The sequence below is a fragment of the Gallinula chloropus genome (assembly GCF_964237585.1).
Source record: "Gallinula chloropus genome assembly, chromosome: 5".
In the NCBI taxonomy this organism is placed as follows: Eukaryota; Metazoa; Chordata; class Aves; order Gruiformes; family Rallidae; genus Gallinula; species Gallinula chloropus.
Genome location: NC_140090.1, coordinates 36,990,369 through 37,012,252, shown reverse-complemented (window position 1 = coordinate 37,012,252; position 21,884 = coordinate 36,990,369). Strand labels below are relative to the sequence as shown.

Here is a 21,884-nt window from a genome sequence, read left to right as displayed (position 1 = left end):
CGATTCACTTTTGGCCAAGATTGGACACAAGCATATGATAAATAGCAGAAAAAGTTACCCAGCATTTATTAGGATGCTTTTTGTCCTGCCAGATTCTTAAGTGGCTTATGGGAATCATTTTCCCAGAGCCAAATCGCAGATGCAGCTTTATGATGTTTGCTCTTAGGCAGTACTCTTTTCTGATGAGTTTTGTGCCATACAGCAAGCCTGTGACAATTAAACTTTCTCACATGCTGACTTTTTTAAGCAGCCCAGGCCCATTCAGTAGCACACCCTCTAAGTGCAGCGGACACCCAGGTAAGTCAGGTGAGTGAAGGATGGCTCACGTTCCACTCAGTGGCTAAAGCCACGGTAACTGGGAGTGGCACAACCAGCAGAGCTGCGTTCAGCCCGGAGTAAGGTTTTTATTCGCTGATACCAGGGCACTAACATGCCAGATTTCCGTGAGTGTGTATGTCTTCCCTTTCAGGCCACAAACCCACACATACCTGGGACTGTCCCTGACGAGTTAATTAAAGAGGAGTGCCCTCATTTTTAAAGTTCTCTGTGACAGGGTTTGTGAGACTGCTGTACCAACCCCGACACCAGTGGGTCAATAGGAAGGCTCCTATCAAATCAGTACACCTGCCTGCTATTCCTTCTGGGCCAGCGGCTCTGCTCCCACAGCGACCACCGTGCTCGCTCTCGTTTTTCGTACTTTGTGTGACGTAAGGAAAACACTTCATCTGACAGATCTTCTACCTGTAACGAAACACAGGGACAGCCGCTGCCATGATTGTGAACATCACTAGCAACAAAGGCAGCAGATAGATACAGCTCTGCAGAGGTCTGTTCAGCAAATGAGGAGGCAACACAACACATGCTTGTGATACACAGGCACATCAAAACACATATTCAGTTTATGCTGTCACTGAGCTCTCCTAAGTAAGGTGCTGTCACTTTCATGTTATTAACACCTCTGTGGTTGATCTGAATGGGTAGAGAAATTACACCCCCATACAACTAATGCATCTTTATGGTGAGAGGCAGAAAGGATTCATCTGCAAATCAAGGCAGTATTAAAAGCACGTAAAAAAAGGAGAAGCAAAAATTCCAGGAGTTTCCAGAGGTTGCTTTAGGAGGCTGGGAGGCAGCAGGATTTGCTAGGTGCTCTTTAAGCAAGGAGAAACAGCTCTGTGATCACCAAGGACTTCATAGCTCTGCACTGAGAGGAACTCAGAAAACCTGAGGTGCCGCATTCCTGGTACGAAACCAAGCAGAAAAATGGTTTCTGCTTCAGAGAGACTATTACTTAGCAAATGATTTGCATGACCCTGGTACAGTTTTAAAACAGCCTGGATATGACTGCTTGCAGTCAAACAAGAGAAAGCTTTTTAGGTAAAACTCCTCACCTGGAGCTGTCACATTCACCTTTCACTTTGACAGAGCCATCTTCATTCTTCCGTCCAAGAATTTTGCCACGGCTGGGTGAGGTGCACTCTGCCTCCTTTCCTCTCGCTCCCCAGATGGCAGCGCGAGCTCTTGGCTGGACCCCTCCAGCACAGCTCAGAGTACATCTGAGTGCCCCAAACCATTCACCCTCCTCAAAGTTCACCTAAAAGCCTACGGTTGGCAACAGCATATGAGCACTGCAGCTGTGAATTGATTTTTTTTGTGGGGTTTTTTTTGGGTTTGTTTTTTTTTTTTTTTTTTTTGCCAGCCACTCCCAGCTCAAAAGCAGAGAAATTTTAGGCAGGAACAATTCCTGGGCATGGAGGCTGTGAAGCTGCACTGCCAGATCAGTCCTGGTCAGGGATTATACCAATAATAGTGGGGTCACAGAAAATACATTTAATCCTTTCTATAAAGCAAACCCCTCAGTGGTGTTACACAAATAAAACCATTTATCTTCCATCTGAATCTGATAAAGTACAGAATGAAACACAGAGTCCTCCCTGTAGCGCCAGGAAGTACCAAACCATACAGGTTACACTGTGAGGTGGAAGCCCTCTGCTCTGGCCCTGAGAGCTCCTGCAGAAGCCATTCTTTGCCTGAGTCCCAGCAGCACCGAGGCAGTTCACATCCCTTACGGATACGAACGAAGCCTTACAATGCATTTATGCTGCTGCAAGTGAAGTTGTACAATAAACTTTAGCTGGGGTGTTGCACAGGATCCCAAAGACTTCATTGCCATCTGAAATGGCCACAGGACCTGCTGTCCTCCTGAACTGTAGCTGCCCAGTGCCTCCGCAGCCCAGCACTCGACAGGAACCTTTGGACAAACAGGCCTGCTTTGTTTGCCTGTCTCATGACCGCTTTCTGAAGACTCCTCCTTGCTTTTATTTATTTATGTTAAACAAACAACTTTTTTAGCTGCTGGTTTCCTTTCACACAAGCCAACTAAATGGGTTTCCTCCTCTCTCTGGAATTCACCAGCTCTGTCACTTGGATGGCATTGGTATGGGGCTGCATCCCAGTTCAGAGCCTGTCTTTCCAAGGTCAGTGATGTATAGCGTGAAAGTGAGAATTTTATGAACTACAAAAGTGCTATTCCCTAAGGGAAAATTCGGGATTTTTCTGTGTGCTCAGATTTCCTTTGAAGTGGAAACAAAAGATAATTTTTACAGAAAAACTTAAGACTTTGAAAATACTTTTCTTAGCAAATTGCCAGAACTCTTCACGCTGGGAAGAACTTCATTTTAACAAGCTTCGTTTCAAAAATCAAAGTCTACATTCCTCTCCAAGCGAAGAGTTTTGAAAAAATACAGAAGTAAGCTTTACTGTTCCTTTTCCACAGCTAATTATAGCAGATTTAAGGACTTGTTTATTTAAAATTGGTTTTATCCTATCCCATTGAAGACTAATGAGCAATAGGTTTTCTTATTTAAAAATTATTCTTTGTTCTAGTGTTAAAAATCGTATCAGAGTAAAAGGTCTCTACTTGGTGCAGTACACCCGCCGCCCTTTCTGACACTTTATCCTTCACCTACTTTAGGTTAACTTAAAGTTGCTATAAATGGAGAAATTTGATTTCCACACATACACACTAAGGTTGGTTTGAAAAAGGACAAAAGAACTGTCACTCCTCAGCAGATGGATCTGGCAGTGATGTTGAGAGAGAAGACTATTAGGAAGAACTGTTTGCGAGGCACGTCTAATGATTTCACTCAGAGAAAAAAAGACTTAAAGCAAGATTTGGATCCCCTCATCCCATCTAGTTAAGCTACAAGGCACCATGCATTAATATTGAACAGCACCAGGAATATTTCTGAAAGGTTCTCAAAACAACAGAGTCTGTGTGTTTCAGTCCTTGGCTTCGCGGGAAACACTGAGTCACAGGCCATGAAAACACTTACGCAAAACTAATTGCGCACAGATTAATTCAAAGTATTTGTCATTACTAAAACAACTAAAAAATAAACTTGAACACTGCTTTACAACCATGCCTGGCCAGAAACTTTAACCTGGATAAAGCAAATTAAAAAGAAAATAAAACAGGAAAACCCGTGCCACACCCTCCCATGCCTTAAAGCAATAACAGACTGCAAATTCATACATGCAAAGCAGGAAACTCAAATGCTCTATTTCTAAAAACTAAGTATTTTTAGAGCAAGTAAGGGAGTAGGCATAGATACCGGATTAACTTTTGCATTGCCCAGCTGTTATGTTTGTCCTTGTAAGGCAAAATATCTAGAAACAAAAATTAAGCACCCAAAAAAGGTAAGCTTTTTGTACTCAAAAAAAGCATGGCGAATAGCCTGACGTTCAGGGAGTCCTGAGTTCCTGTCCTTGGAAGCACTGCCCCTGAGGAATATGACAATTTTGGGACCTCAAGTTTTTTGTAACTACGGGAAACTTTGGGTGCTAGTCTATCACATGGATACAGGTTGTTGCATTGAAAGCCTTAAAATGAAAGAGAGGAGGAAAAAAAAGGGGGACAAAAAAAGGTATCAAGTAGAAGACATTCCTAACTGCTGTCTGACACAAGGACAGCTCCCTAAATTTTAATTTTAGCCACAGATAAGACAGGCAAAGAAGAATCACAAACAGAGTACCACCACAGGCTGTTATGCATTGGAAAGCAGAGAAAAAGCTTACTTTATATCTAAGCCCACGGTACATTTTTGCCCTCTCTTGTCCTTCCCAAATGATCTGATCTGCTGGAGCTTGCCTTGATGTCAGTGGGTGGAACAATTTCAAGAGGGTGAGTGCAGCAAATGCAGAATGTAATCCTGCTGTTTTCCTGTGTCTTTTTCCAACAGCAACAAATCTAACTCAGCCTAAAATCTAAAGCGAGGAAGTGGAAGAATTACAATTGGACAACCACCTTTTCCTCAGTACTCTGAAAAGCTTCCAAACCAATTAACACAATCCCAAAAGGAAAGGGGGAGAATTGGCAAAGGATGACTTAGACAAACCAGATCTTTAGCATTTTTCTCTTGTCTAACATTTATTTCTCTTCCCTTGTTCTACCCGGCAGCTGACAGACAAAACAGAAGCAGTGGACCACAGCAGGAGGCGAAGCTGCTTTGTAGTTCTTTCCTGGCCAGTGGATGAATCATACAGGATCAACTAGTCTTGACAAATACAAATGTACTGGGAGGGCTACTAAATGAAAGGTTAGTCCATGAGCTTTAGAGAGACACCCTGAAGTCCTTACAGCAAAATACATTGCAAGTACACAAGGTAAGCCATCTGGATGGGGTCTGAACACGAAATCCACTGAGTCTTCCAAGGAAGTTCCTTGAAGCCCTGTAGGCAAAGCACTGTTGAAACTATATCCCCCTCCCTGACACCAGGATGAAGAGAGAGCAATGAACAATAGATTCTCAAGGGACAGCGTGCCCTTGCTGCCTTATTAGCTATTCTCCAAATGGTTTAATTAAAGATCCTCGCAGGGGAGTTCTCCTGCGTATGTAATTTGTCCTTCTCACTACAAAAGAAGATCGGGCCTATTTCCTGCTGGCAGAGATGGTACCAAACCAAAAGGCAGTGGTGGAGGTGACATAAACCTGAGGAGTAGATTTCACAAGAATTTCTCAAGTGCATGAGAAAGGGCAGGGACAGAGTAAGCTTTTCATTTCATTCTGACCCAAGAGTTTGGCGCCACATGAGCGCAGCTGCACCAGGCAGGGACCCTAGGCCATGATGGTCTCTGAAAGGAAAGGGCAGGCAGCTACAGACTTAGTAAAACTCCGAGGATGCTGGTGCCTTTGTGAAGAGTGTCTTTTCTACTCCCAGGGAGTGGCATAATGATTCAATTTGTTCGCTGTGTTTAGCATAACCTGATGTGCCGCTACCCAAATGCGATCTTTTTCTACTACTAAGGCACCTGATGCTGTTTGTGGAGGTTCTCTGGAAAAGCAGCTCAAGAACAGATATTGTGGATGAAGGGGGGAATACAAGTCCTACGGTTACAACAGCTGATAATGAGCCTGGACGGAGATCAGACATGCCTAAAGGACAGCAAAGCTTCCTGGTTTCTGGAAATGAAGCCACAAAGAGATTGGAAGGACAGAAAACTATCCTGGAGACCAGACCTGCTGGTACATTGGCACTGGGGTTAGCAAACGCCTTAAACCCCTGATCAGGGGAGAAAAAGACACCAAGCTCCAAAGTCCACCTACATTCCCCAGAAAAAAAAGGTAGATTCTTCTGTCTGGAGGAAGCAACAGCAGCACACAACATGTAAACCTAACTCAAGAGGCAAGCAGTTACATTGTCCCTAACAAAGCAGAAAGAAGTTTGTTCCCAACAAGAGGGTTGCAGGAAGATGAACACTGAGGAGAAGACTGAGGAAACCTGCTGGGCCCACAGGCAAAATGCCTAATCACCTCCTGATGTGCAACAGGTCATGGGAACTGGCCATGAAAGAAGAGGATGAGAGAGAAGGACAGACATTATAGCCCAAAGAGACAGTCACGCTGGGAGGCTGGGGAGCAGGAGACCTGACCAAAGGAACCCTTTGGGAGCACTGACAGGACCAGCAGCAATGCACAGAAAAGCCAAACAAGTCAATGATGCTTATTAACAGATATACTCACACTGCTGTTATCTGCTACGGGGTGATGGAAGTAGAGTGAGATGAGATGTGTTTTCCAAATCTGATACTCAGCACTGTACTTTTGAAATTTGAAACTCACCAGGATTTGCATGAAGTCAGTGACTTTGGAAAATATATACTGATTATCCTACTTATATGTAGTTTAATTAAAAACTCGTGGTTTAATTAAAATACAGCCTACCTCTTCTTCGTCCGTATGAGATCCTTCTAAAGGCTGGAATTCAACAACTCTCCAGCTAAAAATGAGACAAGGAAAGTAAAATTAGTTTACCTAGGAGCTGTTTCATTATTTCACCAGTAGAGATGACTCTACTGTTTCTGTGGTATTTTGTTAGCTAATCCTTCTTCAACACTGCTTTTGCTTCAAAATTTCTTTCAAATAAAATAACTTAAAATTTAAGGTGCCGATAACAATGCCCAAAATTCCAATTTTCTGTTTCCAACATGGTCTTTAAGCTATCCAATAGAGTCTTAATAATATTTTAAGCTTAAAAGACTATATAAAAGCAAATAAATTACAGATGGAAAATATGGAACTGAATTTAGCTGTTTTTACTGTATTTTAGCAATCTAAAGAGGTTGTTTTTCTAAAAAAAAATTTAAAGGTATGTATCTAGACTCATGGCAAAAATTAAACTTATTCTAATGTATCAGAATGGATATTTTTTTTTAAATATACACTAAAATCATTTCTGTTTAATTCACTGGAAATAGTTAACGATTTTCTTTATGAACTGTAACACACAAAAAAGACAGCAACCTCCCAATAACCATTCAGAGCACGTCAGCCTTACAGCACATTCAAGGCCACAACTATCACTACAATTAAGATGGTATAAGCCTGTTTCTATTTTTAGCTAGCCTGTGTGTATCAGACTATTTCCCTATCAGCTGTCCAGTCCTCCCACTGCTCCAGTCACACAAATGGAAGTGTACAGAAAGAAAACCCCAAGTGCATGAAATTATCCTCTTCATACTGTAAAATTATCTAACTACATGTTGATGATAATCCTTAGTTAGCCTCCCCATGTTCATTATGGTATCTTCTTTGCAGCTCAGAAGGCCATGAACAAACCTGGGGGTAAGGATTTCTTTGTACTGTAGTTTCTCCAACTTTGATGGCGCCACCAGCGACATTGGAATAACAATGTTGTCAATATCATAGGAGCTCTCACTTCTCAGCCTCCTCCTGGAGTTATGCTGTAGAATATAATCAATGCAAGAGGAGATTCAGCAGCTCTGATCACAGGCAGTAAAAGATAGCTGAGAAACATTAGAACTACATGAGGAGAAAGTCTGTAACCTGAATGCATTTTCTAGTGGCTCTGTGACTTTTGACTTCCTCCACCCCGATGAATCTAAACATCTTAAACCCATCTCATCTCTGAGATTTACTTCTCACTGCCATAACTCTTACTGAAATCAGTGGGAGTTTCCTTTCCTTGATTTCAGTTACAGTTAATTTGCAATACTTAGGAGAAGTTTGAAGTTAATTCTGCTTTCTCCATAATGTTTGGTCTACAAAAATGACCTTTATTTAACCTAAGTGGTATTTGGTATGATACAATTAAGAATTCCAACAGCATGAGGATACATTTAGCAGTGAAGAACAATTTCCTTGGAAAGTGGTTTTATGGGAGATGTGCAAAAGGCAGAAACTGAATTTCTTAGCTGTGATGGTAGCAGATTTCCTGGTGGTGGTCACTGCCCACGAGTGCATGGGACCTACGTGAGTCAAAAACTGAAGTTCCTCGATTAGAGAAGAAAGTTTAGTTTTAAATCACAATACATTCTAAATTACAAGATCTCGATTTCTAGCTGAATGTTAATGGAAGCAATCTAGTCTAAAGTGCTCATTTAGGTGTAATTTGATGATGGTCTGCTCAAGCAAGGGAAGAAAGGAGAGTGCATTGTCATAGCTGCACTGGGGACGCGGATTTAAACTCATCACTCCAGGAATCATCACCAGATTGAAACAGGACGACTTACAGAGCACCAGTATAGCACTATGCTTGGCAGAACTGTGGGACTGAACTCTGGATATTACTATTAAATTCTCTATGAATTCCAGTACAACAAATTCTGCTTCTGCAGGGACTTCACTGAACCAGAGCTGTGCTGCTTCTCTGCAAATTTATATACCAGAGATTTTACCTGTAGTTCTGTGCAGGAGGTTTTACATAACACAGCTGAGAGTTCACATATTCTATGACTACTTTTGCACAATGATGCCATTTTATGTAGCTGCACCAAGAAAAAAGGGTCATAAGAACTCTTGTGAAAACTGGGAACTTAAATCACTGTATAGTTAATGACATAATTTAGGGGACACATACCCCTCAATGATAATAAACTGAATTTATACTCCACTTGTATGATCTGCGCAATTCTTTCAAAAGGACATATGCATTTTAGGAACCCCATGTATTCTAACTAGAATGAGTTACTTCATGCAATCCACTTAGTTCACTGCAAAAATGCTCCGTGCTGTAATTTACATGAAAACAGATGTAAAAGGCATGTAGTTTTGGATTCTCCATTTGCACAATTCTCTGTTGATAGTTCAGTGAGGACAGCGATACGTTTTTGGTTTACCTGTGATGAAGTGCTGTGAGTGGGCCTAGACATCGCATTGACATTGGTCCCGGCAGCAAAACTGCTGTGGGATTCTGGTTCTGCATGTTGAAAGGAGAATGTCTCAAACCTGGCATTACGTTCGCCTGCCACAAAAAAGTAACAATTAAAAAAATGCATTCCGGCTGTTGTCTATTAAACTAAGGATATTTTTCCATACAGTAACAGTCAAGTCATTTCTAGGGGCCCACAGCTAACCACTCACGATTTAATGAATACTATAAAAAGCCATCTAAATAAACACTTGTTACTCATCCTGTCATTGTTGTTCCACGAAACTCATCCCTCTCCTTCTATGAAGGATTTCTTCTTAACCCAGCTTCACATGGGTTAAGTCCTGCTTCTTTTCTTGGAAGCTGCCATAGGCTTCACACACAGCAAGTGCTATCAGACACAGAGGAATGCTCTTCGGGGTTTCCTGACGGTGCTGCCCGTGCTGGGCTGCAACTTGCTAACATACCAGTTCACTGAGCCCTCACTGATAGGTTCTTCCTTGATAAATGATAAAGCCAAAATTGGCAGCAAGGCTAACAAATAAAATTAGTTTCTAGATCTCCATGTGTGTTTTTTTTCTAGTAGTGGCCCACTGCTCCAGACAGGTTGTGATCAGTGTTTGCTCTTATATAATCCTGATGGAAGCAGCATTTAAGGCGATTCAGAATTTAACCACCAGTGTTCTGCTTTCCCTCTACCTTAATTTCCAGTAAGAAAAGAAACCTCAGATGTAACAGACCAACCAATAGAAAGAAAGAGTGTTTTCCAACACGGAAAAAGAGGTAAGGCTCCTCCTAAACACTGTACTGCACAGGCTGGGTCAAAGACATCAACAGCTCTGCTGCAGCTCCCTGGCACACAGCTTTTATTTTTGGCCTTGTTCATCAGGCTGACCTTCCCCATGGATAATTTCTCCTAGACAGAGCCCAAATTAGGAATAAATATGTAGTACTACACCCATAGCACTAATAAGCTAGGACTGCTGCTGCTACTCACAAATACACCACATAGCAGTTTTCTGGCATTGGGAAACTATGAGACTCACAATAAAAGATAGTCTTTTTTGTTCCATTAACTCAAAGAGCTAAATACTATTGGCAGAAGAGTAATTGTAACTTCAAAAGGTTTACAGCAAGAAGTTTTCTCTCTTACTAGTGCTCCCAAGGAACTCCAATTGCTGATCTCAGCATGCATGACAGTACACGTATGGAAACAATGTGGTTTCAAGAAACACCGTGTCAGCATCCACTTTTTGGGGACCAGCGACTGGTTAGGGGAGCAGGCAGCATGGATGAAGGACCACCGATGGCAAGAGGGGACAGGGCACAGCACACCCCCCCCCCCCCCCCCGAGACAGGGATGGAATAGAAGTCTGTACAATAAAGTGGAGGGCTGTAGAGCACAAGGGGAATGATGTACAAAAAAACCCCACCTCACCTAAATCAGAGACAGTTTTCGGTCTTTTTACTCTACTCTCTCCTGTAACTTTCTATGCAACTGGGGGTTTTGGGTTGCAGCTTTGTTTTGGTTTGGGTTTTTTTTAAATCAATCATTTTTGGTGAAACCATCTCTGCAGTAATTCCCCTATCTCCACCTCAACTACAAGATTATCTAGACGTTTTACCTGGATATGCACCAGAAGCGTATGCTGCCACAATGTTAACTGATATTGATTCCTTCCTAAAGCAAATTTTAAACTAGTACAGTTTGTCCTTTCAATTGGTGATTTGTTTTCAACTGTCTTGTGAGGAATTTTGCAAAATTTTCCCAAAAATTCACATAAATTAATCTGTAACAGAATCTGTTCTGTTCATTCTACTTGCCTGGAGAGGGAAGATGCTATTTGTCTTTACTGATGTTTTTTTTTTTTTTGGTCCCTAAACTATCACATTATTCTACAGAACTTTCAGGGCACTTTTGATTAACTTACCAAGTGCTGAAGTAAATATTCAGTTGCTTAAAATATAAAGATAAGAGCAGTAACAGCACTAATTATAAGCACTGACTACCCACAAGTCCTCCTAACAGTCTGGAAGGAAAAGAGAACCACAAATGACAGTAGACAACCAATGAAACATAGCTGACCAAAGATGCCAGGAATAGTACATGTTTGGCTGGGCACATGATTTGACAGATAACTTTGCAATTCAGTCTGTTTCACTGACTACTATTAAAATAAACCACCCAGCCCTCATATTAAAAATAATGACACCCAGCAATAGAAAAACACAGCTGGCTGCTGAGCGCTTTCCTTTAAGAGTATTCCAAAAATAAAATACAGAAGCTGGGCCCATTTTGTAATACACATTCAAGAAGAAAGAGGGAGATCACTATGCTTTAAAATAGCACGTTATTTTTATGGTGTCGTAACTCCATTTCTTCACTCCGGTAAAGTTTCATACAGTATCCTTTTCAGAGACAATTTAAAATTAATTCTCAAGGCCCAGTGTTAACATTAATTTACACAGTATCTATTTTTAAAGAAGTAGTTCTGTATTAAATGAAACTTTTTCTCTTACCTACTGCTGTCTCACTTAGATGTCTTTTCTTTCTTCCCTCTGACAGCTGGTCGGATGTTCCTGACACTGACTGAGATTTGGAATTAGATAAACAGCCACTGCTCCATTGTTTGACGTTATGTTGATTATAGTCTGCAACAGAAAATGCATGTATGGAGTTGAAAGCTTGCTTTCCATTGGTGCAATTCACAGGCAAACTCAACTCCCGAGCTCTTTATAATGGAAAAATCCCCAGAGTTTTGATAGGAATCCAAACAATAAACAGTACTGCAGTCAGGCACCTGTGTCTGCAGAGAATCCATGGTCCAAACTGCCCCCACTTGTATTACTGCCCTCCTACTGCTCCAATGGGCGCATTTCAGTGCAACAAAGAAGAACCTGACCCTGTGAATTGGGAAGAGACACCCCCTTCCACCTAAAGCCTTAGCTTACCTTATCTGATAACCTGCTTTGTGGTGAGTTTATAAATTGAACCTCTTCAGGGCAAGTACAGGCAAATGAACAAAAAATGGTCCTGCAAATATTAAAATACTTTGCTTTACATACCATTGTCTGGAGATACTTTAAACTCCACTCCCAAAGATGAGGTATCAACTGGTTCTCCTTTGATGTCATCCTTCCTTAATAACATTTCAAAATATATGTGGAGAGGAATATCTAATAAAAAAAAAAGAAACCAAAAGAGAATGGAGTCTGTATCAGAAAGATGTCAACCTGTGAGCCAACAAATTATGCATCATTACTGAAGGTCTGGGAATCAATTTATGTAACACGATGCAATATAATCTATGAGCAATACTGCTGCCTTAGGTCCTTCAACTCATGAAAAACAACACTGCTCCTGAACTCCTGCAAGGGCCAATCACTTGTCTTCATGGCAGCAGTGTCTTCACATGGTCAAGCTGAAGACAATATAGAAAAACGTGCCCTGAAACATTGAAACCAAAGGAAAACTCAAGGAAACATCCCCAAAAAAGCCCAAACAGACACTTCAAAGTAGTAAGAAAGTAAGAAAGAAAATTGGAAGGAAGGTAATTCTCAGCAACATCATTACTGTGTGAGTGCTATCCCTCCACTAGAGGCAGAGAACTGTAGCCTTGCCTATCAGCTAGCTAAGGACTATACAGGATAATGTCCAGTAATTACCTGGAGGTAACAACTCGAGGTACCCTTCTGTCTATTATCAGGAAATGAGAGTTAAGCCATGGTCAAGACAAACACCTTTTTAGCTGTGAAGCAACACTGTCATACATGCTGACCAAGGCAGCATGCCTAAGTGGTTCCAAGCTCTCCAGCACCATGATCTTCTAAAGGCTGACAAGACAACTCAGAAGAAGGTAGGACTCAAACCCAAGTAATGCTCCTGAACAAGTCCAGGTGCAGGCACACAGATCTAGTAGATCAACAGCACTGTTTTTGGTGTTCAAAGTAAGAAAGAATGGTTTTCTTACTCTGGAACAAACTATGTCCACATCTACAATTAATCCAGAATTATTCACCACAGAACCAAGCTCTGGAGGGTATCAAGTGCCACGAAGACTGGGGTCTTCCCCTTTTGACTAACTCCTGCACAAAACCCAGCATGGAGGAGAGCACACAGTGCACCTGTACCTGAAAAGGCTTTGGTTCACCCAAAGTAATTAATGCTTCTGGAAATCGTAACTGCTGGGAGCCTAGAAGTAATTTCAAGGTACATTCCTGCTTTCTCTCTGGCAAAGGCTACACCAGGGCAATGTAATTTATTTCCTGAGGGAGTTCTAACCCTGAATTAAGTCTGCAAAACATCTCAAATGGTAAGGAATTCACCCACTGTTGTAAGGCAGGAAGGCTTAAGAAAAACAGGTCTCTATCTGAAAAGTCTTTCCGGAAACAAGACTACAAGAAAGAAGAGAAATTAAGTCAAAAGAAATACGTCAGTATAAGAAGCAGGCTTGACAACTATTATGTTCAGAATGAGAAGAGGACTGAGGGCAGGGCCAAAGAGTGGGCATTACACTACCTTTATTTAGATACAACCTTAGACTTGCCTGCCTTCAGGATGTGCCAGGACAGAAGCTTTCAACATATTCTGCTAACTAAGAAAACACTTTATTTCAATTTGATATGGATCTAACTAGTTATTCTGTCAGAAGACTAAAGGTGACCTATAAAAGGTTTCCCCCCCCCCAAGGTTTATGCTGAGTTTCCTTTTCTACTTCTGAGTAAAACATAAAGAAGGTCTGCAAGGTTTATGAGTCACAACAGTTAAGTGGAGAAATAAACAAAATATTTCTCCTGTTGTGTTTTGTTGGTTTCTTTTTTCCCTTTGGGAACCACCCAATTTTTCAGAGATTTTTTTATTATGTGCTTCTGTATCTTAATCAAAAGGGCAGGAGCATTTGCTGCGGTTTATCCACAGGCTAGGTGCAGAAAAAACAGAAATCCAAATGGCTTAGATAAAACCAACAATTTTCTGGTTATCAGGGTGTAATTTTAAGGAGGTGCTTTTATGCTCAAGGGAGGCTGCAACCGCTGACATAGTTTTGGTCTGGACCCTTTGTTAGTGGCCACTCTGGAGGCAAGGCTTGTAACTGTAAGGACAATCAAGCTTCCAGAGGCGAGTACACTAGACCCAATCCCACTACACGGCATTTAATAGATTGTCTGCAGATTATGAGCCTCCTTTCAAAGTAACACAGAAGAGCGGAAGTACTTTGAAGGTAAAACACAAGGTATGAGAGAGAAAGGATCATCATCTACTTGAACCCCTCCTCACACACTGAAAAAATCCAACTCCCAGAGTTTTTAAATGGAACAAATACGAATATTTTTTTTAAACACACAGAGGAAATTAAAACAAACCCCTTTTCTTCTGCAGACAAACTTTTTTTTAATTTTAAATTCAGAAAGTGATAAAAGATGTGGGCACACCACAAGCAGTATTTTAAGAGAAGTTATACCTCTGGAAAGGGATAACTAAGGAAGCAGCAAAGAAAAGACGAAACTCAATCAGGCTACTTGACCAAGTTGGAAAATTTCTAGCATGTGTTTATCCACAGTCATTCTTTCATATAAAACAAAACAACAAATACACTAGAGATCTTCATGAGGAGGTGATGATAGCAGAGAACACAAAGCACAGAACAAAGCATGAACCTAGTCTCTCTCAAAAACAAGGAGATAGTAGGTCTAGCATTGTTTCCTGTCTTAACTATAATCAGCAAGGTTAAGGCTCCTTGAAAAGAGCCTCAAAAGAAAGATATTCTTGGTATTGGAATGCATTTTTCTTCCTCCATTCTGGCAAAGTGACAAAAAGTAGCCACAATTCAATCCAAAGCCTTTCTTTAAGAAAAGAAAATGTTGACGGCCTTGTTAAACTTCCTAGTCTCCCCTAAGAATAAGGTAAGGATGAAGGCAAATGGTGCAGCCTTATATGACTATTCTTGAACAGACTTCTAACCCCACTGGCTGCCATCCAGCTGGACTGTCAGAGTCACAAAGTGATGGAGACTGCATGTAAAGAAGAAAGACTTTAGAGGTGTTTTGCTCCCTGCTCCACAACAGAATCCTGCTGGCTAGGATGTTGCTGTTGCACTCTTGGAGTGAGTGTTCTGTTGCCTCTATCTGCTTCTCGAAATATTCTCCTATTTACCCCACACCCTCATAAACCCGTAAGTGTTGAGACCTCCTTGGGGTTCCATGTCCACACTTGGGTCTTCCCTTACTGGTCAGTGACAAGTTCTCCAAACCCAAGAATGACTTTAATCCTTGACCAATTCCTAATACCAAGCTGTAGCGCCTATACTGTCGTTCTGAAAAGACAGTGGGTTTGGTTAAAGACTCAAACAGTTTCATGGAAGTCCCAGCCTCAAGGTCAATATTATTTTGTGGCAAAGAAGTCCCTCAGAACAGCAGAATTCTTGTTGTGGTCAGCAACTATCTGGAAATAAATTCTTCCTAAAATTAAAAAAAACACGCTCAAAAATCAATAGTATGCACACCTTCTGCTGATAACAGCATTTAAAATGCTATTTTGAAGGCCCAAGTGCTGTCAAGTTGCACCAGCACTAGTTTCAGGGCTAGTGTCACAAACATCACCTGCATCATGTTAGAAAGATTATCAGATGACAGAAACCCATGAACTTCAAAGATCACCAAAAAGACTATCATGAAAACAATTAGAAAAGATAAGTAAAGCTTTTTGGACCTAGTCCAAAAGGCCTGAACTGGAAGTTGCTTCTGAAAAACACAACCAAGGTACGGTAGCGTGTTGGCAAAAACACCACCTAAAGGACTGACACTGACAATTAGACACACCATGAAAGATGTAAAAATACCTTTTCCCTGACTATAATCCTGTAAGAGAATTAAATTCTAAAAATCACTCAGAAGAAAAGTTCATCTGTAAGCTCTACTGCTCTCACAACCACAGCCAGCCTGTTAGAGGCACGGCGTTTCAGTTACTTACCTGAAGGGAATGATAAGACCGGATGGAAGGAAGAGTCCAGCTCTTGCGCATAACCCAGTAATTTAGATTCCATGCTGTACTCACTACTGCTCAAAGCAGAGGCTGGCACCATAAAAGGTATCCGAGTTTTATATGGAAAGGAGGTATCTCTAGATGGCAAAGTCTGCAAGGATACACAGAAACAAAGGTTAACTTCTCCATTACCCGTTTCATTCAAATCAGACCTTTGAAAGAATCAAAAAAAAAAGGGGAAAAAAAAGGGCATTTCCCATGGGAATGGGATAAATATCCCTGCACACTGTTAGTAGTCTAAACATGACTTACCTCCACTTATGGACTATAGTGCATAGTACAAAGAATACAAACCCCCTTCAATTAGGGGCAGGAAACAGTTGTCAAAGTTTCCAGAGAAAATGTAACTGTTCCCAATCATTATTCTGATACACCCTATGACAAACAAAACCCCTTTGAAATTCCATTCCAGCACAACAGGCATGATATAGATGCACAAACAAAACTAACAGCAGACTAAATACAGGGGTCTCCTCTGTTTATCCCCTTAGTATTAGCAAGATTCTTAGTATCGATTATCTCTGGACAGTTTGAGCTCATACATTTCAATGCAAACCACAAGATTAAACGTTTTGAGTGCCCCATGTATGTGCAAAGTCCTTGTTATAATGTAAATACCAGAGAAGCAACACAAAAGAAGATACACAGCAATAAATATGGAGTGGGATGCACTGAGGATTGATTAATAGCGAGTAAGAGGAATTACTAGGAAGAGGAGAGCTGCAAAGAAAGATTAATTTAACTGCTTATTTGCAAGGCTTATCAAAGCACAGGAGGCAAAGTGATAGATTGCACAGAACTGTCAGTAAGGCTGAGGCAAAACACAGGGCAGAAGTGGGCAGGAATAAACAGCAGAGTGCAGGCAATATACAAAGCCCTGAAAAAAACCTGAATGTGCTACTACTGGCCAGCTGTTAATAGTAGTCTGTGCTTCAGAACAGCCTACAAAAGCACTGCTGGGAAATAGTGTTGCCTACGCTACTTTCAGCCTTATGCTAACAGTAATAATCCCAAAGGTACTGACATTTTATAATGCTTCCATAGGTTTTTGATACTTCACCAAATGCTGCAGACCCTACAAATGGGAAGGGAGGGAAGGGGGAACTGGGCTCCTTCAAGGGTCTCAGCCCAACACTCTGCGAACAGCCACATTTATCGCCTCCTGGAAAAGGATTTCAATGTAAAAATCTGAGAATGACTTTGACAGTGGTTGTCTTGATTTTCTTATGACATTTGATGGAATGAAAGGAAAACACCTGCTTTCGGAATCCAAGAAGTCTTTTCAGCTGCTTCCTCATGCCTGAATTTTTCCAGGATGTATTCTAGCAGTGCTGCTCACCTCTTCGTGATGCAGTGATTATACCTACCACATAAAACCTCCCTCCACACAGTAAAATCAGTGCTTCTATCACATGGCATCAGTAGTCAACCCACGCTAACGCAGAAAATACCCCATTAAAAAGTTCTCCTTTCCATCTCTTCCCTTCTTCTCAATCAACAAATTCCCTAGACTTGTATTGCACTGCAGGAACTATCACAGTCAAGTATGTGCGTTATGGTGCTGGAGCAGAGGAGACCCTGTTGTGGTGGGGTGGTTGTATTTTACTTCCTCCCCCCCAGGAAAAACATTAACAAATTCTAAATCGACCTCAATCTCTATACCCAGGTATATGCACAACTACTTGCAACTTCATTTGGAAAGAATTCTTTTCTAACACAGACCTCCTTCAAATCAATGTTCTGTTATTTTCTTGTGACAGACATATGGGACTCTTCATCTGTTAAACTTTAAACATCCAAGAAGTGTTGGCAGAACTGGGACCTGTGTTTGGAAACACTAGAGGGATAAATGCTAAAGCAAATTTAATGTTACCCATTATACGGACCATTAAACTAAAGCTTAAAGAGCTTTTAGGTAGTTGCTCTACATTTGATGCAATAAAGGCTTGCTTTCCAAAAAATGCACAAAAGCCTATTTCCTTTTGGTAACTGTCTTTTAGAAATCAACTGCTTTCCTGCATCTCCGCTATTCAAGCTGCTACTGTACCCTCCTGGCATAGTTTTGTGGGTTTTTTAAAGAAGTGAATCTGCATTACAGTAAATGATCTCTCATTCTTAAAAAAAAAAAAATAAATCACCAAATTGTAATCAGTAAAATTACTTAGAAAATATACATGTAAGACCAAAACATACTGACATCCAGCCCTTTAGTTCTAACTCTGGGCTTTTTTTTTTTGTTTTATTTCAATTTAGTCACAAAAATATCTGACTGTAGCTTAAAGCTCAGCCTGCTCTAAACCACGCACACATGGCCAAGTAACCTAGACAGGCTCAATCTATTTTGAAACAGGATCAAAATCCATTTGCCAACATCAGTAAATGCAAAATTGCAAAATTCTTCTCCTCATCTTGCCTGTGGTAGGAATTACAAAAAACTTATGTCTGAATTTGTGTGTTACTCCCTTGAATACTCTGGCATCAACACCAAAATAATTATATCTTTCATTAACTCATTTCATAATTCAAAATAAAGTAAGGATCTATACAGAAGCAAGAGTAATTTTACTTAAATGCCTGTGAAGTTTCTAGAAAAAACAGCTAAAAAAAATCTAACAGTGTCTGCATTCCTTGCTACTGGGTCTGGTTTAAATTTCTGATGGAGTAGTTTTCCACTGGAAAATGCTGAATTAGTGAAATCATTATGTTTGGTGGGAATGCCGATTTAATCAACTCTTGACGAAAAAATTTCTGAAGCCCTTCATTCTGGGATGAAAGCATGCTGCTCAGTAAAAAAAAAAAAAAAAAAAAAAGTGCTTTGACCTTATGGAAACAGAACTGAAGAGTTTGTTGGAAAACTAAACTTTCCCCCCTTACAGTTCAGCACAGAACAGAGTCTACAACCCAACTGGCTTTTACAGCAGTTAATTATCGATTTTGTAACACAACGAGAAGAACAAATCCACCAAAGCCCAACTGAAAACAACTCCACAAATGCATCCATTCAGCACAGAGCTTTTAAAAAGAGAGGCCTCTACTGCAAGCCTGACTGCAATGCTAACCCTTCAGAAAGAGATTACTAAACTGTTATCATTTTTCCCCCTGATATGCTATGCCTTGTACATCTCCTGAAACATTTTTCTTCATTACTGAAATAGGAAACCTCATGCTTCCTGAGCTTCATTAGATACAGAGAATAACATTACATTAAAGTGATTCTATTAAGGAAAAGCAAATACACTGTATTGAAGAGGAAATCACAAGCGTGAAAGCCTTCAATCTTCAACCAAAATAGCAACTCTTGTTTTAAACTTCATAAGAAATCACGTCACCAACAGAATCCAATTTTACAGAGTATTAAGATTTCTTTTTTTCTTTAATACTGTTTTACTAGGCCACAGAAAATCTAGTGAGCAATTTATGGCGATATCCATAACAACTCTTGGCCTTGCTTGTGATGTGTTGCTGCATTAGCCAAAGCACGCCCGGCTCACGCCTCTGTTCTTGAAGGGTCAGAAGGCTGAACAGTACTGACCAACCATCCTTCCACAGAGGAAAAAAGTTTTGAATCCATGAAGTGTGCTGTAATTGAAAAGAATCGTGTTTTGTGCTCCCAGTTAAAAATTCTGAAGCGAATACTTGCTTCATGGTTTCAGCTACTGATCCCAAACTCCTACCAATTTTGGAAACATGCCTGCGTGCAACAGTACAGCCACAGTTCAATTACACCAATGTGTACGAACCCAGGAAGTTAATTAAGTTAGCTCAAATACACTCTGCTGAATACCTGTCATGCCTGCTTCTGATTACTCTGATAAGCTTGAAAAAGGCAAGGAAACAGCATTTATTCTCTCTACATACACACTCAGAACTTTTCAGCAATATCAAAGAAGGGTTAGCCCCCTCAATATTCAAAGCTGCTCTTCGGTAAATGAGTAGCCAACTAAATTTCAAATGCTTAATTGCAGTATCCAGGAGAACCACTGAGTGGGTGGCTGACGCCTCCCCTTTGAACATCAAACACACCGCTAGCTTTTAATCCTCCAGAAGCACTATGTGCAGCTCACGCTAACAGAGCACTGTGTCACCTGCCGGCTTCTGTGCATTAGCATCTGCCTTACAGGCCAGCTCACTTCTCCAAGGCCTGTGTCTTCAGCACACAACAGCCTGCTCTGAGCAGAGCTGTGGTCCTCTGGCAGAACATATAGTTTGATGAAATGCCTTATTTCACAAGCTAAATGTCAGAGTTCCCTACGTGGGACTTCCCCGCAGAGCGCTTTCAGGAAACATCCAATAACGTGGATAGTGAACAGTGAATCTAAAAGCCCCAAAGACCTCCTCTCTTATCAACAGGTAGTGGAGGAGAGTGGGCAAAGCACCTAAGACATCCCTGCACAAGAAGGTGTGTAACAGATGGTGCTGACAATACGTACTACATGATAGGCCCTCTCTTACAGATGGAATTTCTCTAGATGTCAAGTGGATGGACCTTTCCCATGCACTAGCCTGCAATCTGCACAGGTCAGGTACCATGAAGCAAGCTGCCCTGGGTTGTAAATGAATTTGTCTGCCTCTATCTGTAGCCACAGCTTCAGAGGGGCCAAGTCAGTGGATCCTGTGACAGAGACCTGTTTTTCCAGGAACAGAACTGAGACTTTCATAAGACACAAACAACAACTTGCTCAGCATCTGGCTTGTTTTGATTTCAGATCTTTCATGAGTGTCATGAAAGGAGTGCTAGCTTCTACTGTTCTCAGAGACCACCCATCTCTCATAAGTACATATGGAGTTTAGTATCTTTAATCCTGTTATAAGCCAATGAGAGATGGACTTTAACTGCTCTGTGGGAAATGTATGCCGTCCTCAACATCAAGGAACCAAGACCCTTTGTTCAAGTAGTAAATCAATTGAAAAATCCAGGTTAGTGCTGAATCTTTGCCTTCCCAAAAGAAGGGAAGACATGTCAATCTACAGGGGTATCCTTTCAAATATGACATGTAGAAATAAAGAGTAGATGTGATCAGTAAAACACTACAGCAATGTCAGAATAAGCTAAAGGTGCAGGACTGTGAAAAGCACACTTTCATTCTGGAAAAGAAGAATTCCCAGCCTGACTGGCTTGCCATAAGCCTCACAAAGGACAGATTTTGTTCCACTGGCAGTATCACCGTAGTGCAAAGCTACGGTGCTCTCCCTTCCTTCCTCCCTAGCAGATAACAGTGTTGTCACACACTCAGAATAGCTGAATGCATAGAAATAATTCTTATTTTGCCATTCAGGTTTTGCTGAATTTTGACTAACAGAACAACTTCTTTTGACACTTCCAGTATTCAAATAGTAATTTTATCAACTATTATTTTCACTTACAAACTTTGTAAACTGTAACCAAGCAGGTCTACTCCCCAGATCAGAAGACTGACATAGCCTCAGAGGTACTACACTGTGTTTGTTGAAGCACGATGTATCCTCTTCTTGAGAACCAGTTTGCAGGAGACTTGGCAACACAACAACATTCCCTGTATTCATGGCTTTTTAGAAGTCAGCAGTGCCAGGAAGCTACACAGAAGCAGGTGGTGGAGGTCAGTATCTAGGGGTACCATGGAGGGAGATGACAACCAGTAGACTCCTGTCGGTGAAATGAAGGCTTCACTATGTGAAAGACAAAACTTCTAGCCGGCTACTGAGGAAAATGCTTGATAGCTACTGCTGCAGACAGCGTTGTTTCTTTAAACGTACAGGTCAAGGGAGCTAACGAAAGCAGCAACTCCTAACAGCCACAAAGAATTCACTTGTATCTCTGTAAACACAAATAAACCACAACACAGCACAGTATGGTAGAGGAAATGCGATTGTATTCTAGGAAGCAGGTGCTAAAATATTTGTCCCTAGACAAACATATCACCTGGCAGAAAACAGGGTACAACTTCCACATGATAGGCAACATTCTGACTAAGCACCTTGTTTGCACAGCCCCCTTCTCCCCGCGCCTTATTCTCCACTGCAGACAATTTGCAGATAGCAGACATTTAGCAAATAAGGTAAAGGCTCTGCATACTGGATGTAATACAACTTATAAAAGGGTGTGTGTGTCTATATTCTTTTCTAAGAACTGAAAATTAACAAGATTTAGTGAAAGAGCCACATGTATTTATCAAGTGGCATCTATCACTGTCCCTAA

The 21,884-nt window shown here is 41.0% G+C and overlaps 1 protein-coding gene across 1 annotated transcript in view; it reads right to left on the bottom strand.

Annotated features, from left to right (window-relative positions):
- Positions 1 to 21,884, bottom strand: part of KANSL1L (KAT8 regulatory NSL complex subunit 1 like) — a gene marked incomplete at its 5' end in the record, with an annotated part of 59,905 nt that overhangs the window by 3,581 nt on the left and 34,440 nt on the right. Inside the window, 7 exons of the mRNA XM_084264694.1 lie at positions 623 to 741; positions 6,225 to 6,279; positions 7,119 to 7,243; positions 8,639 to 8,763; positions 11,191 to 11,322; positions 11,737 to 11,847; positions 15,638 to 15,800. Coding sequence (XP_084120820.1) covers positions 623 to 741; positions 6,225 to 6,279; positions 7,119 to 7,243; positions 8,639 to 8,763; positions 11,191 to 11,322; positions 11,737 to 11,847; positions 15,638 to 15,800 — 830 coding nt within the window. The remainder of the gene's footprint in view (positions 1 to 622; positions 742 to 6,224; positions 6,280 to 7,118; positions 7,244 to 8,638; positions 8,764 to 11,190; positions 11,323 to 11,736; positions 11,848 to 15,637; positions 15,801 to 21,884) is intronic.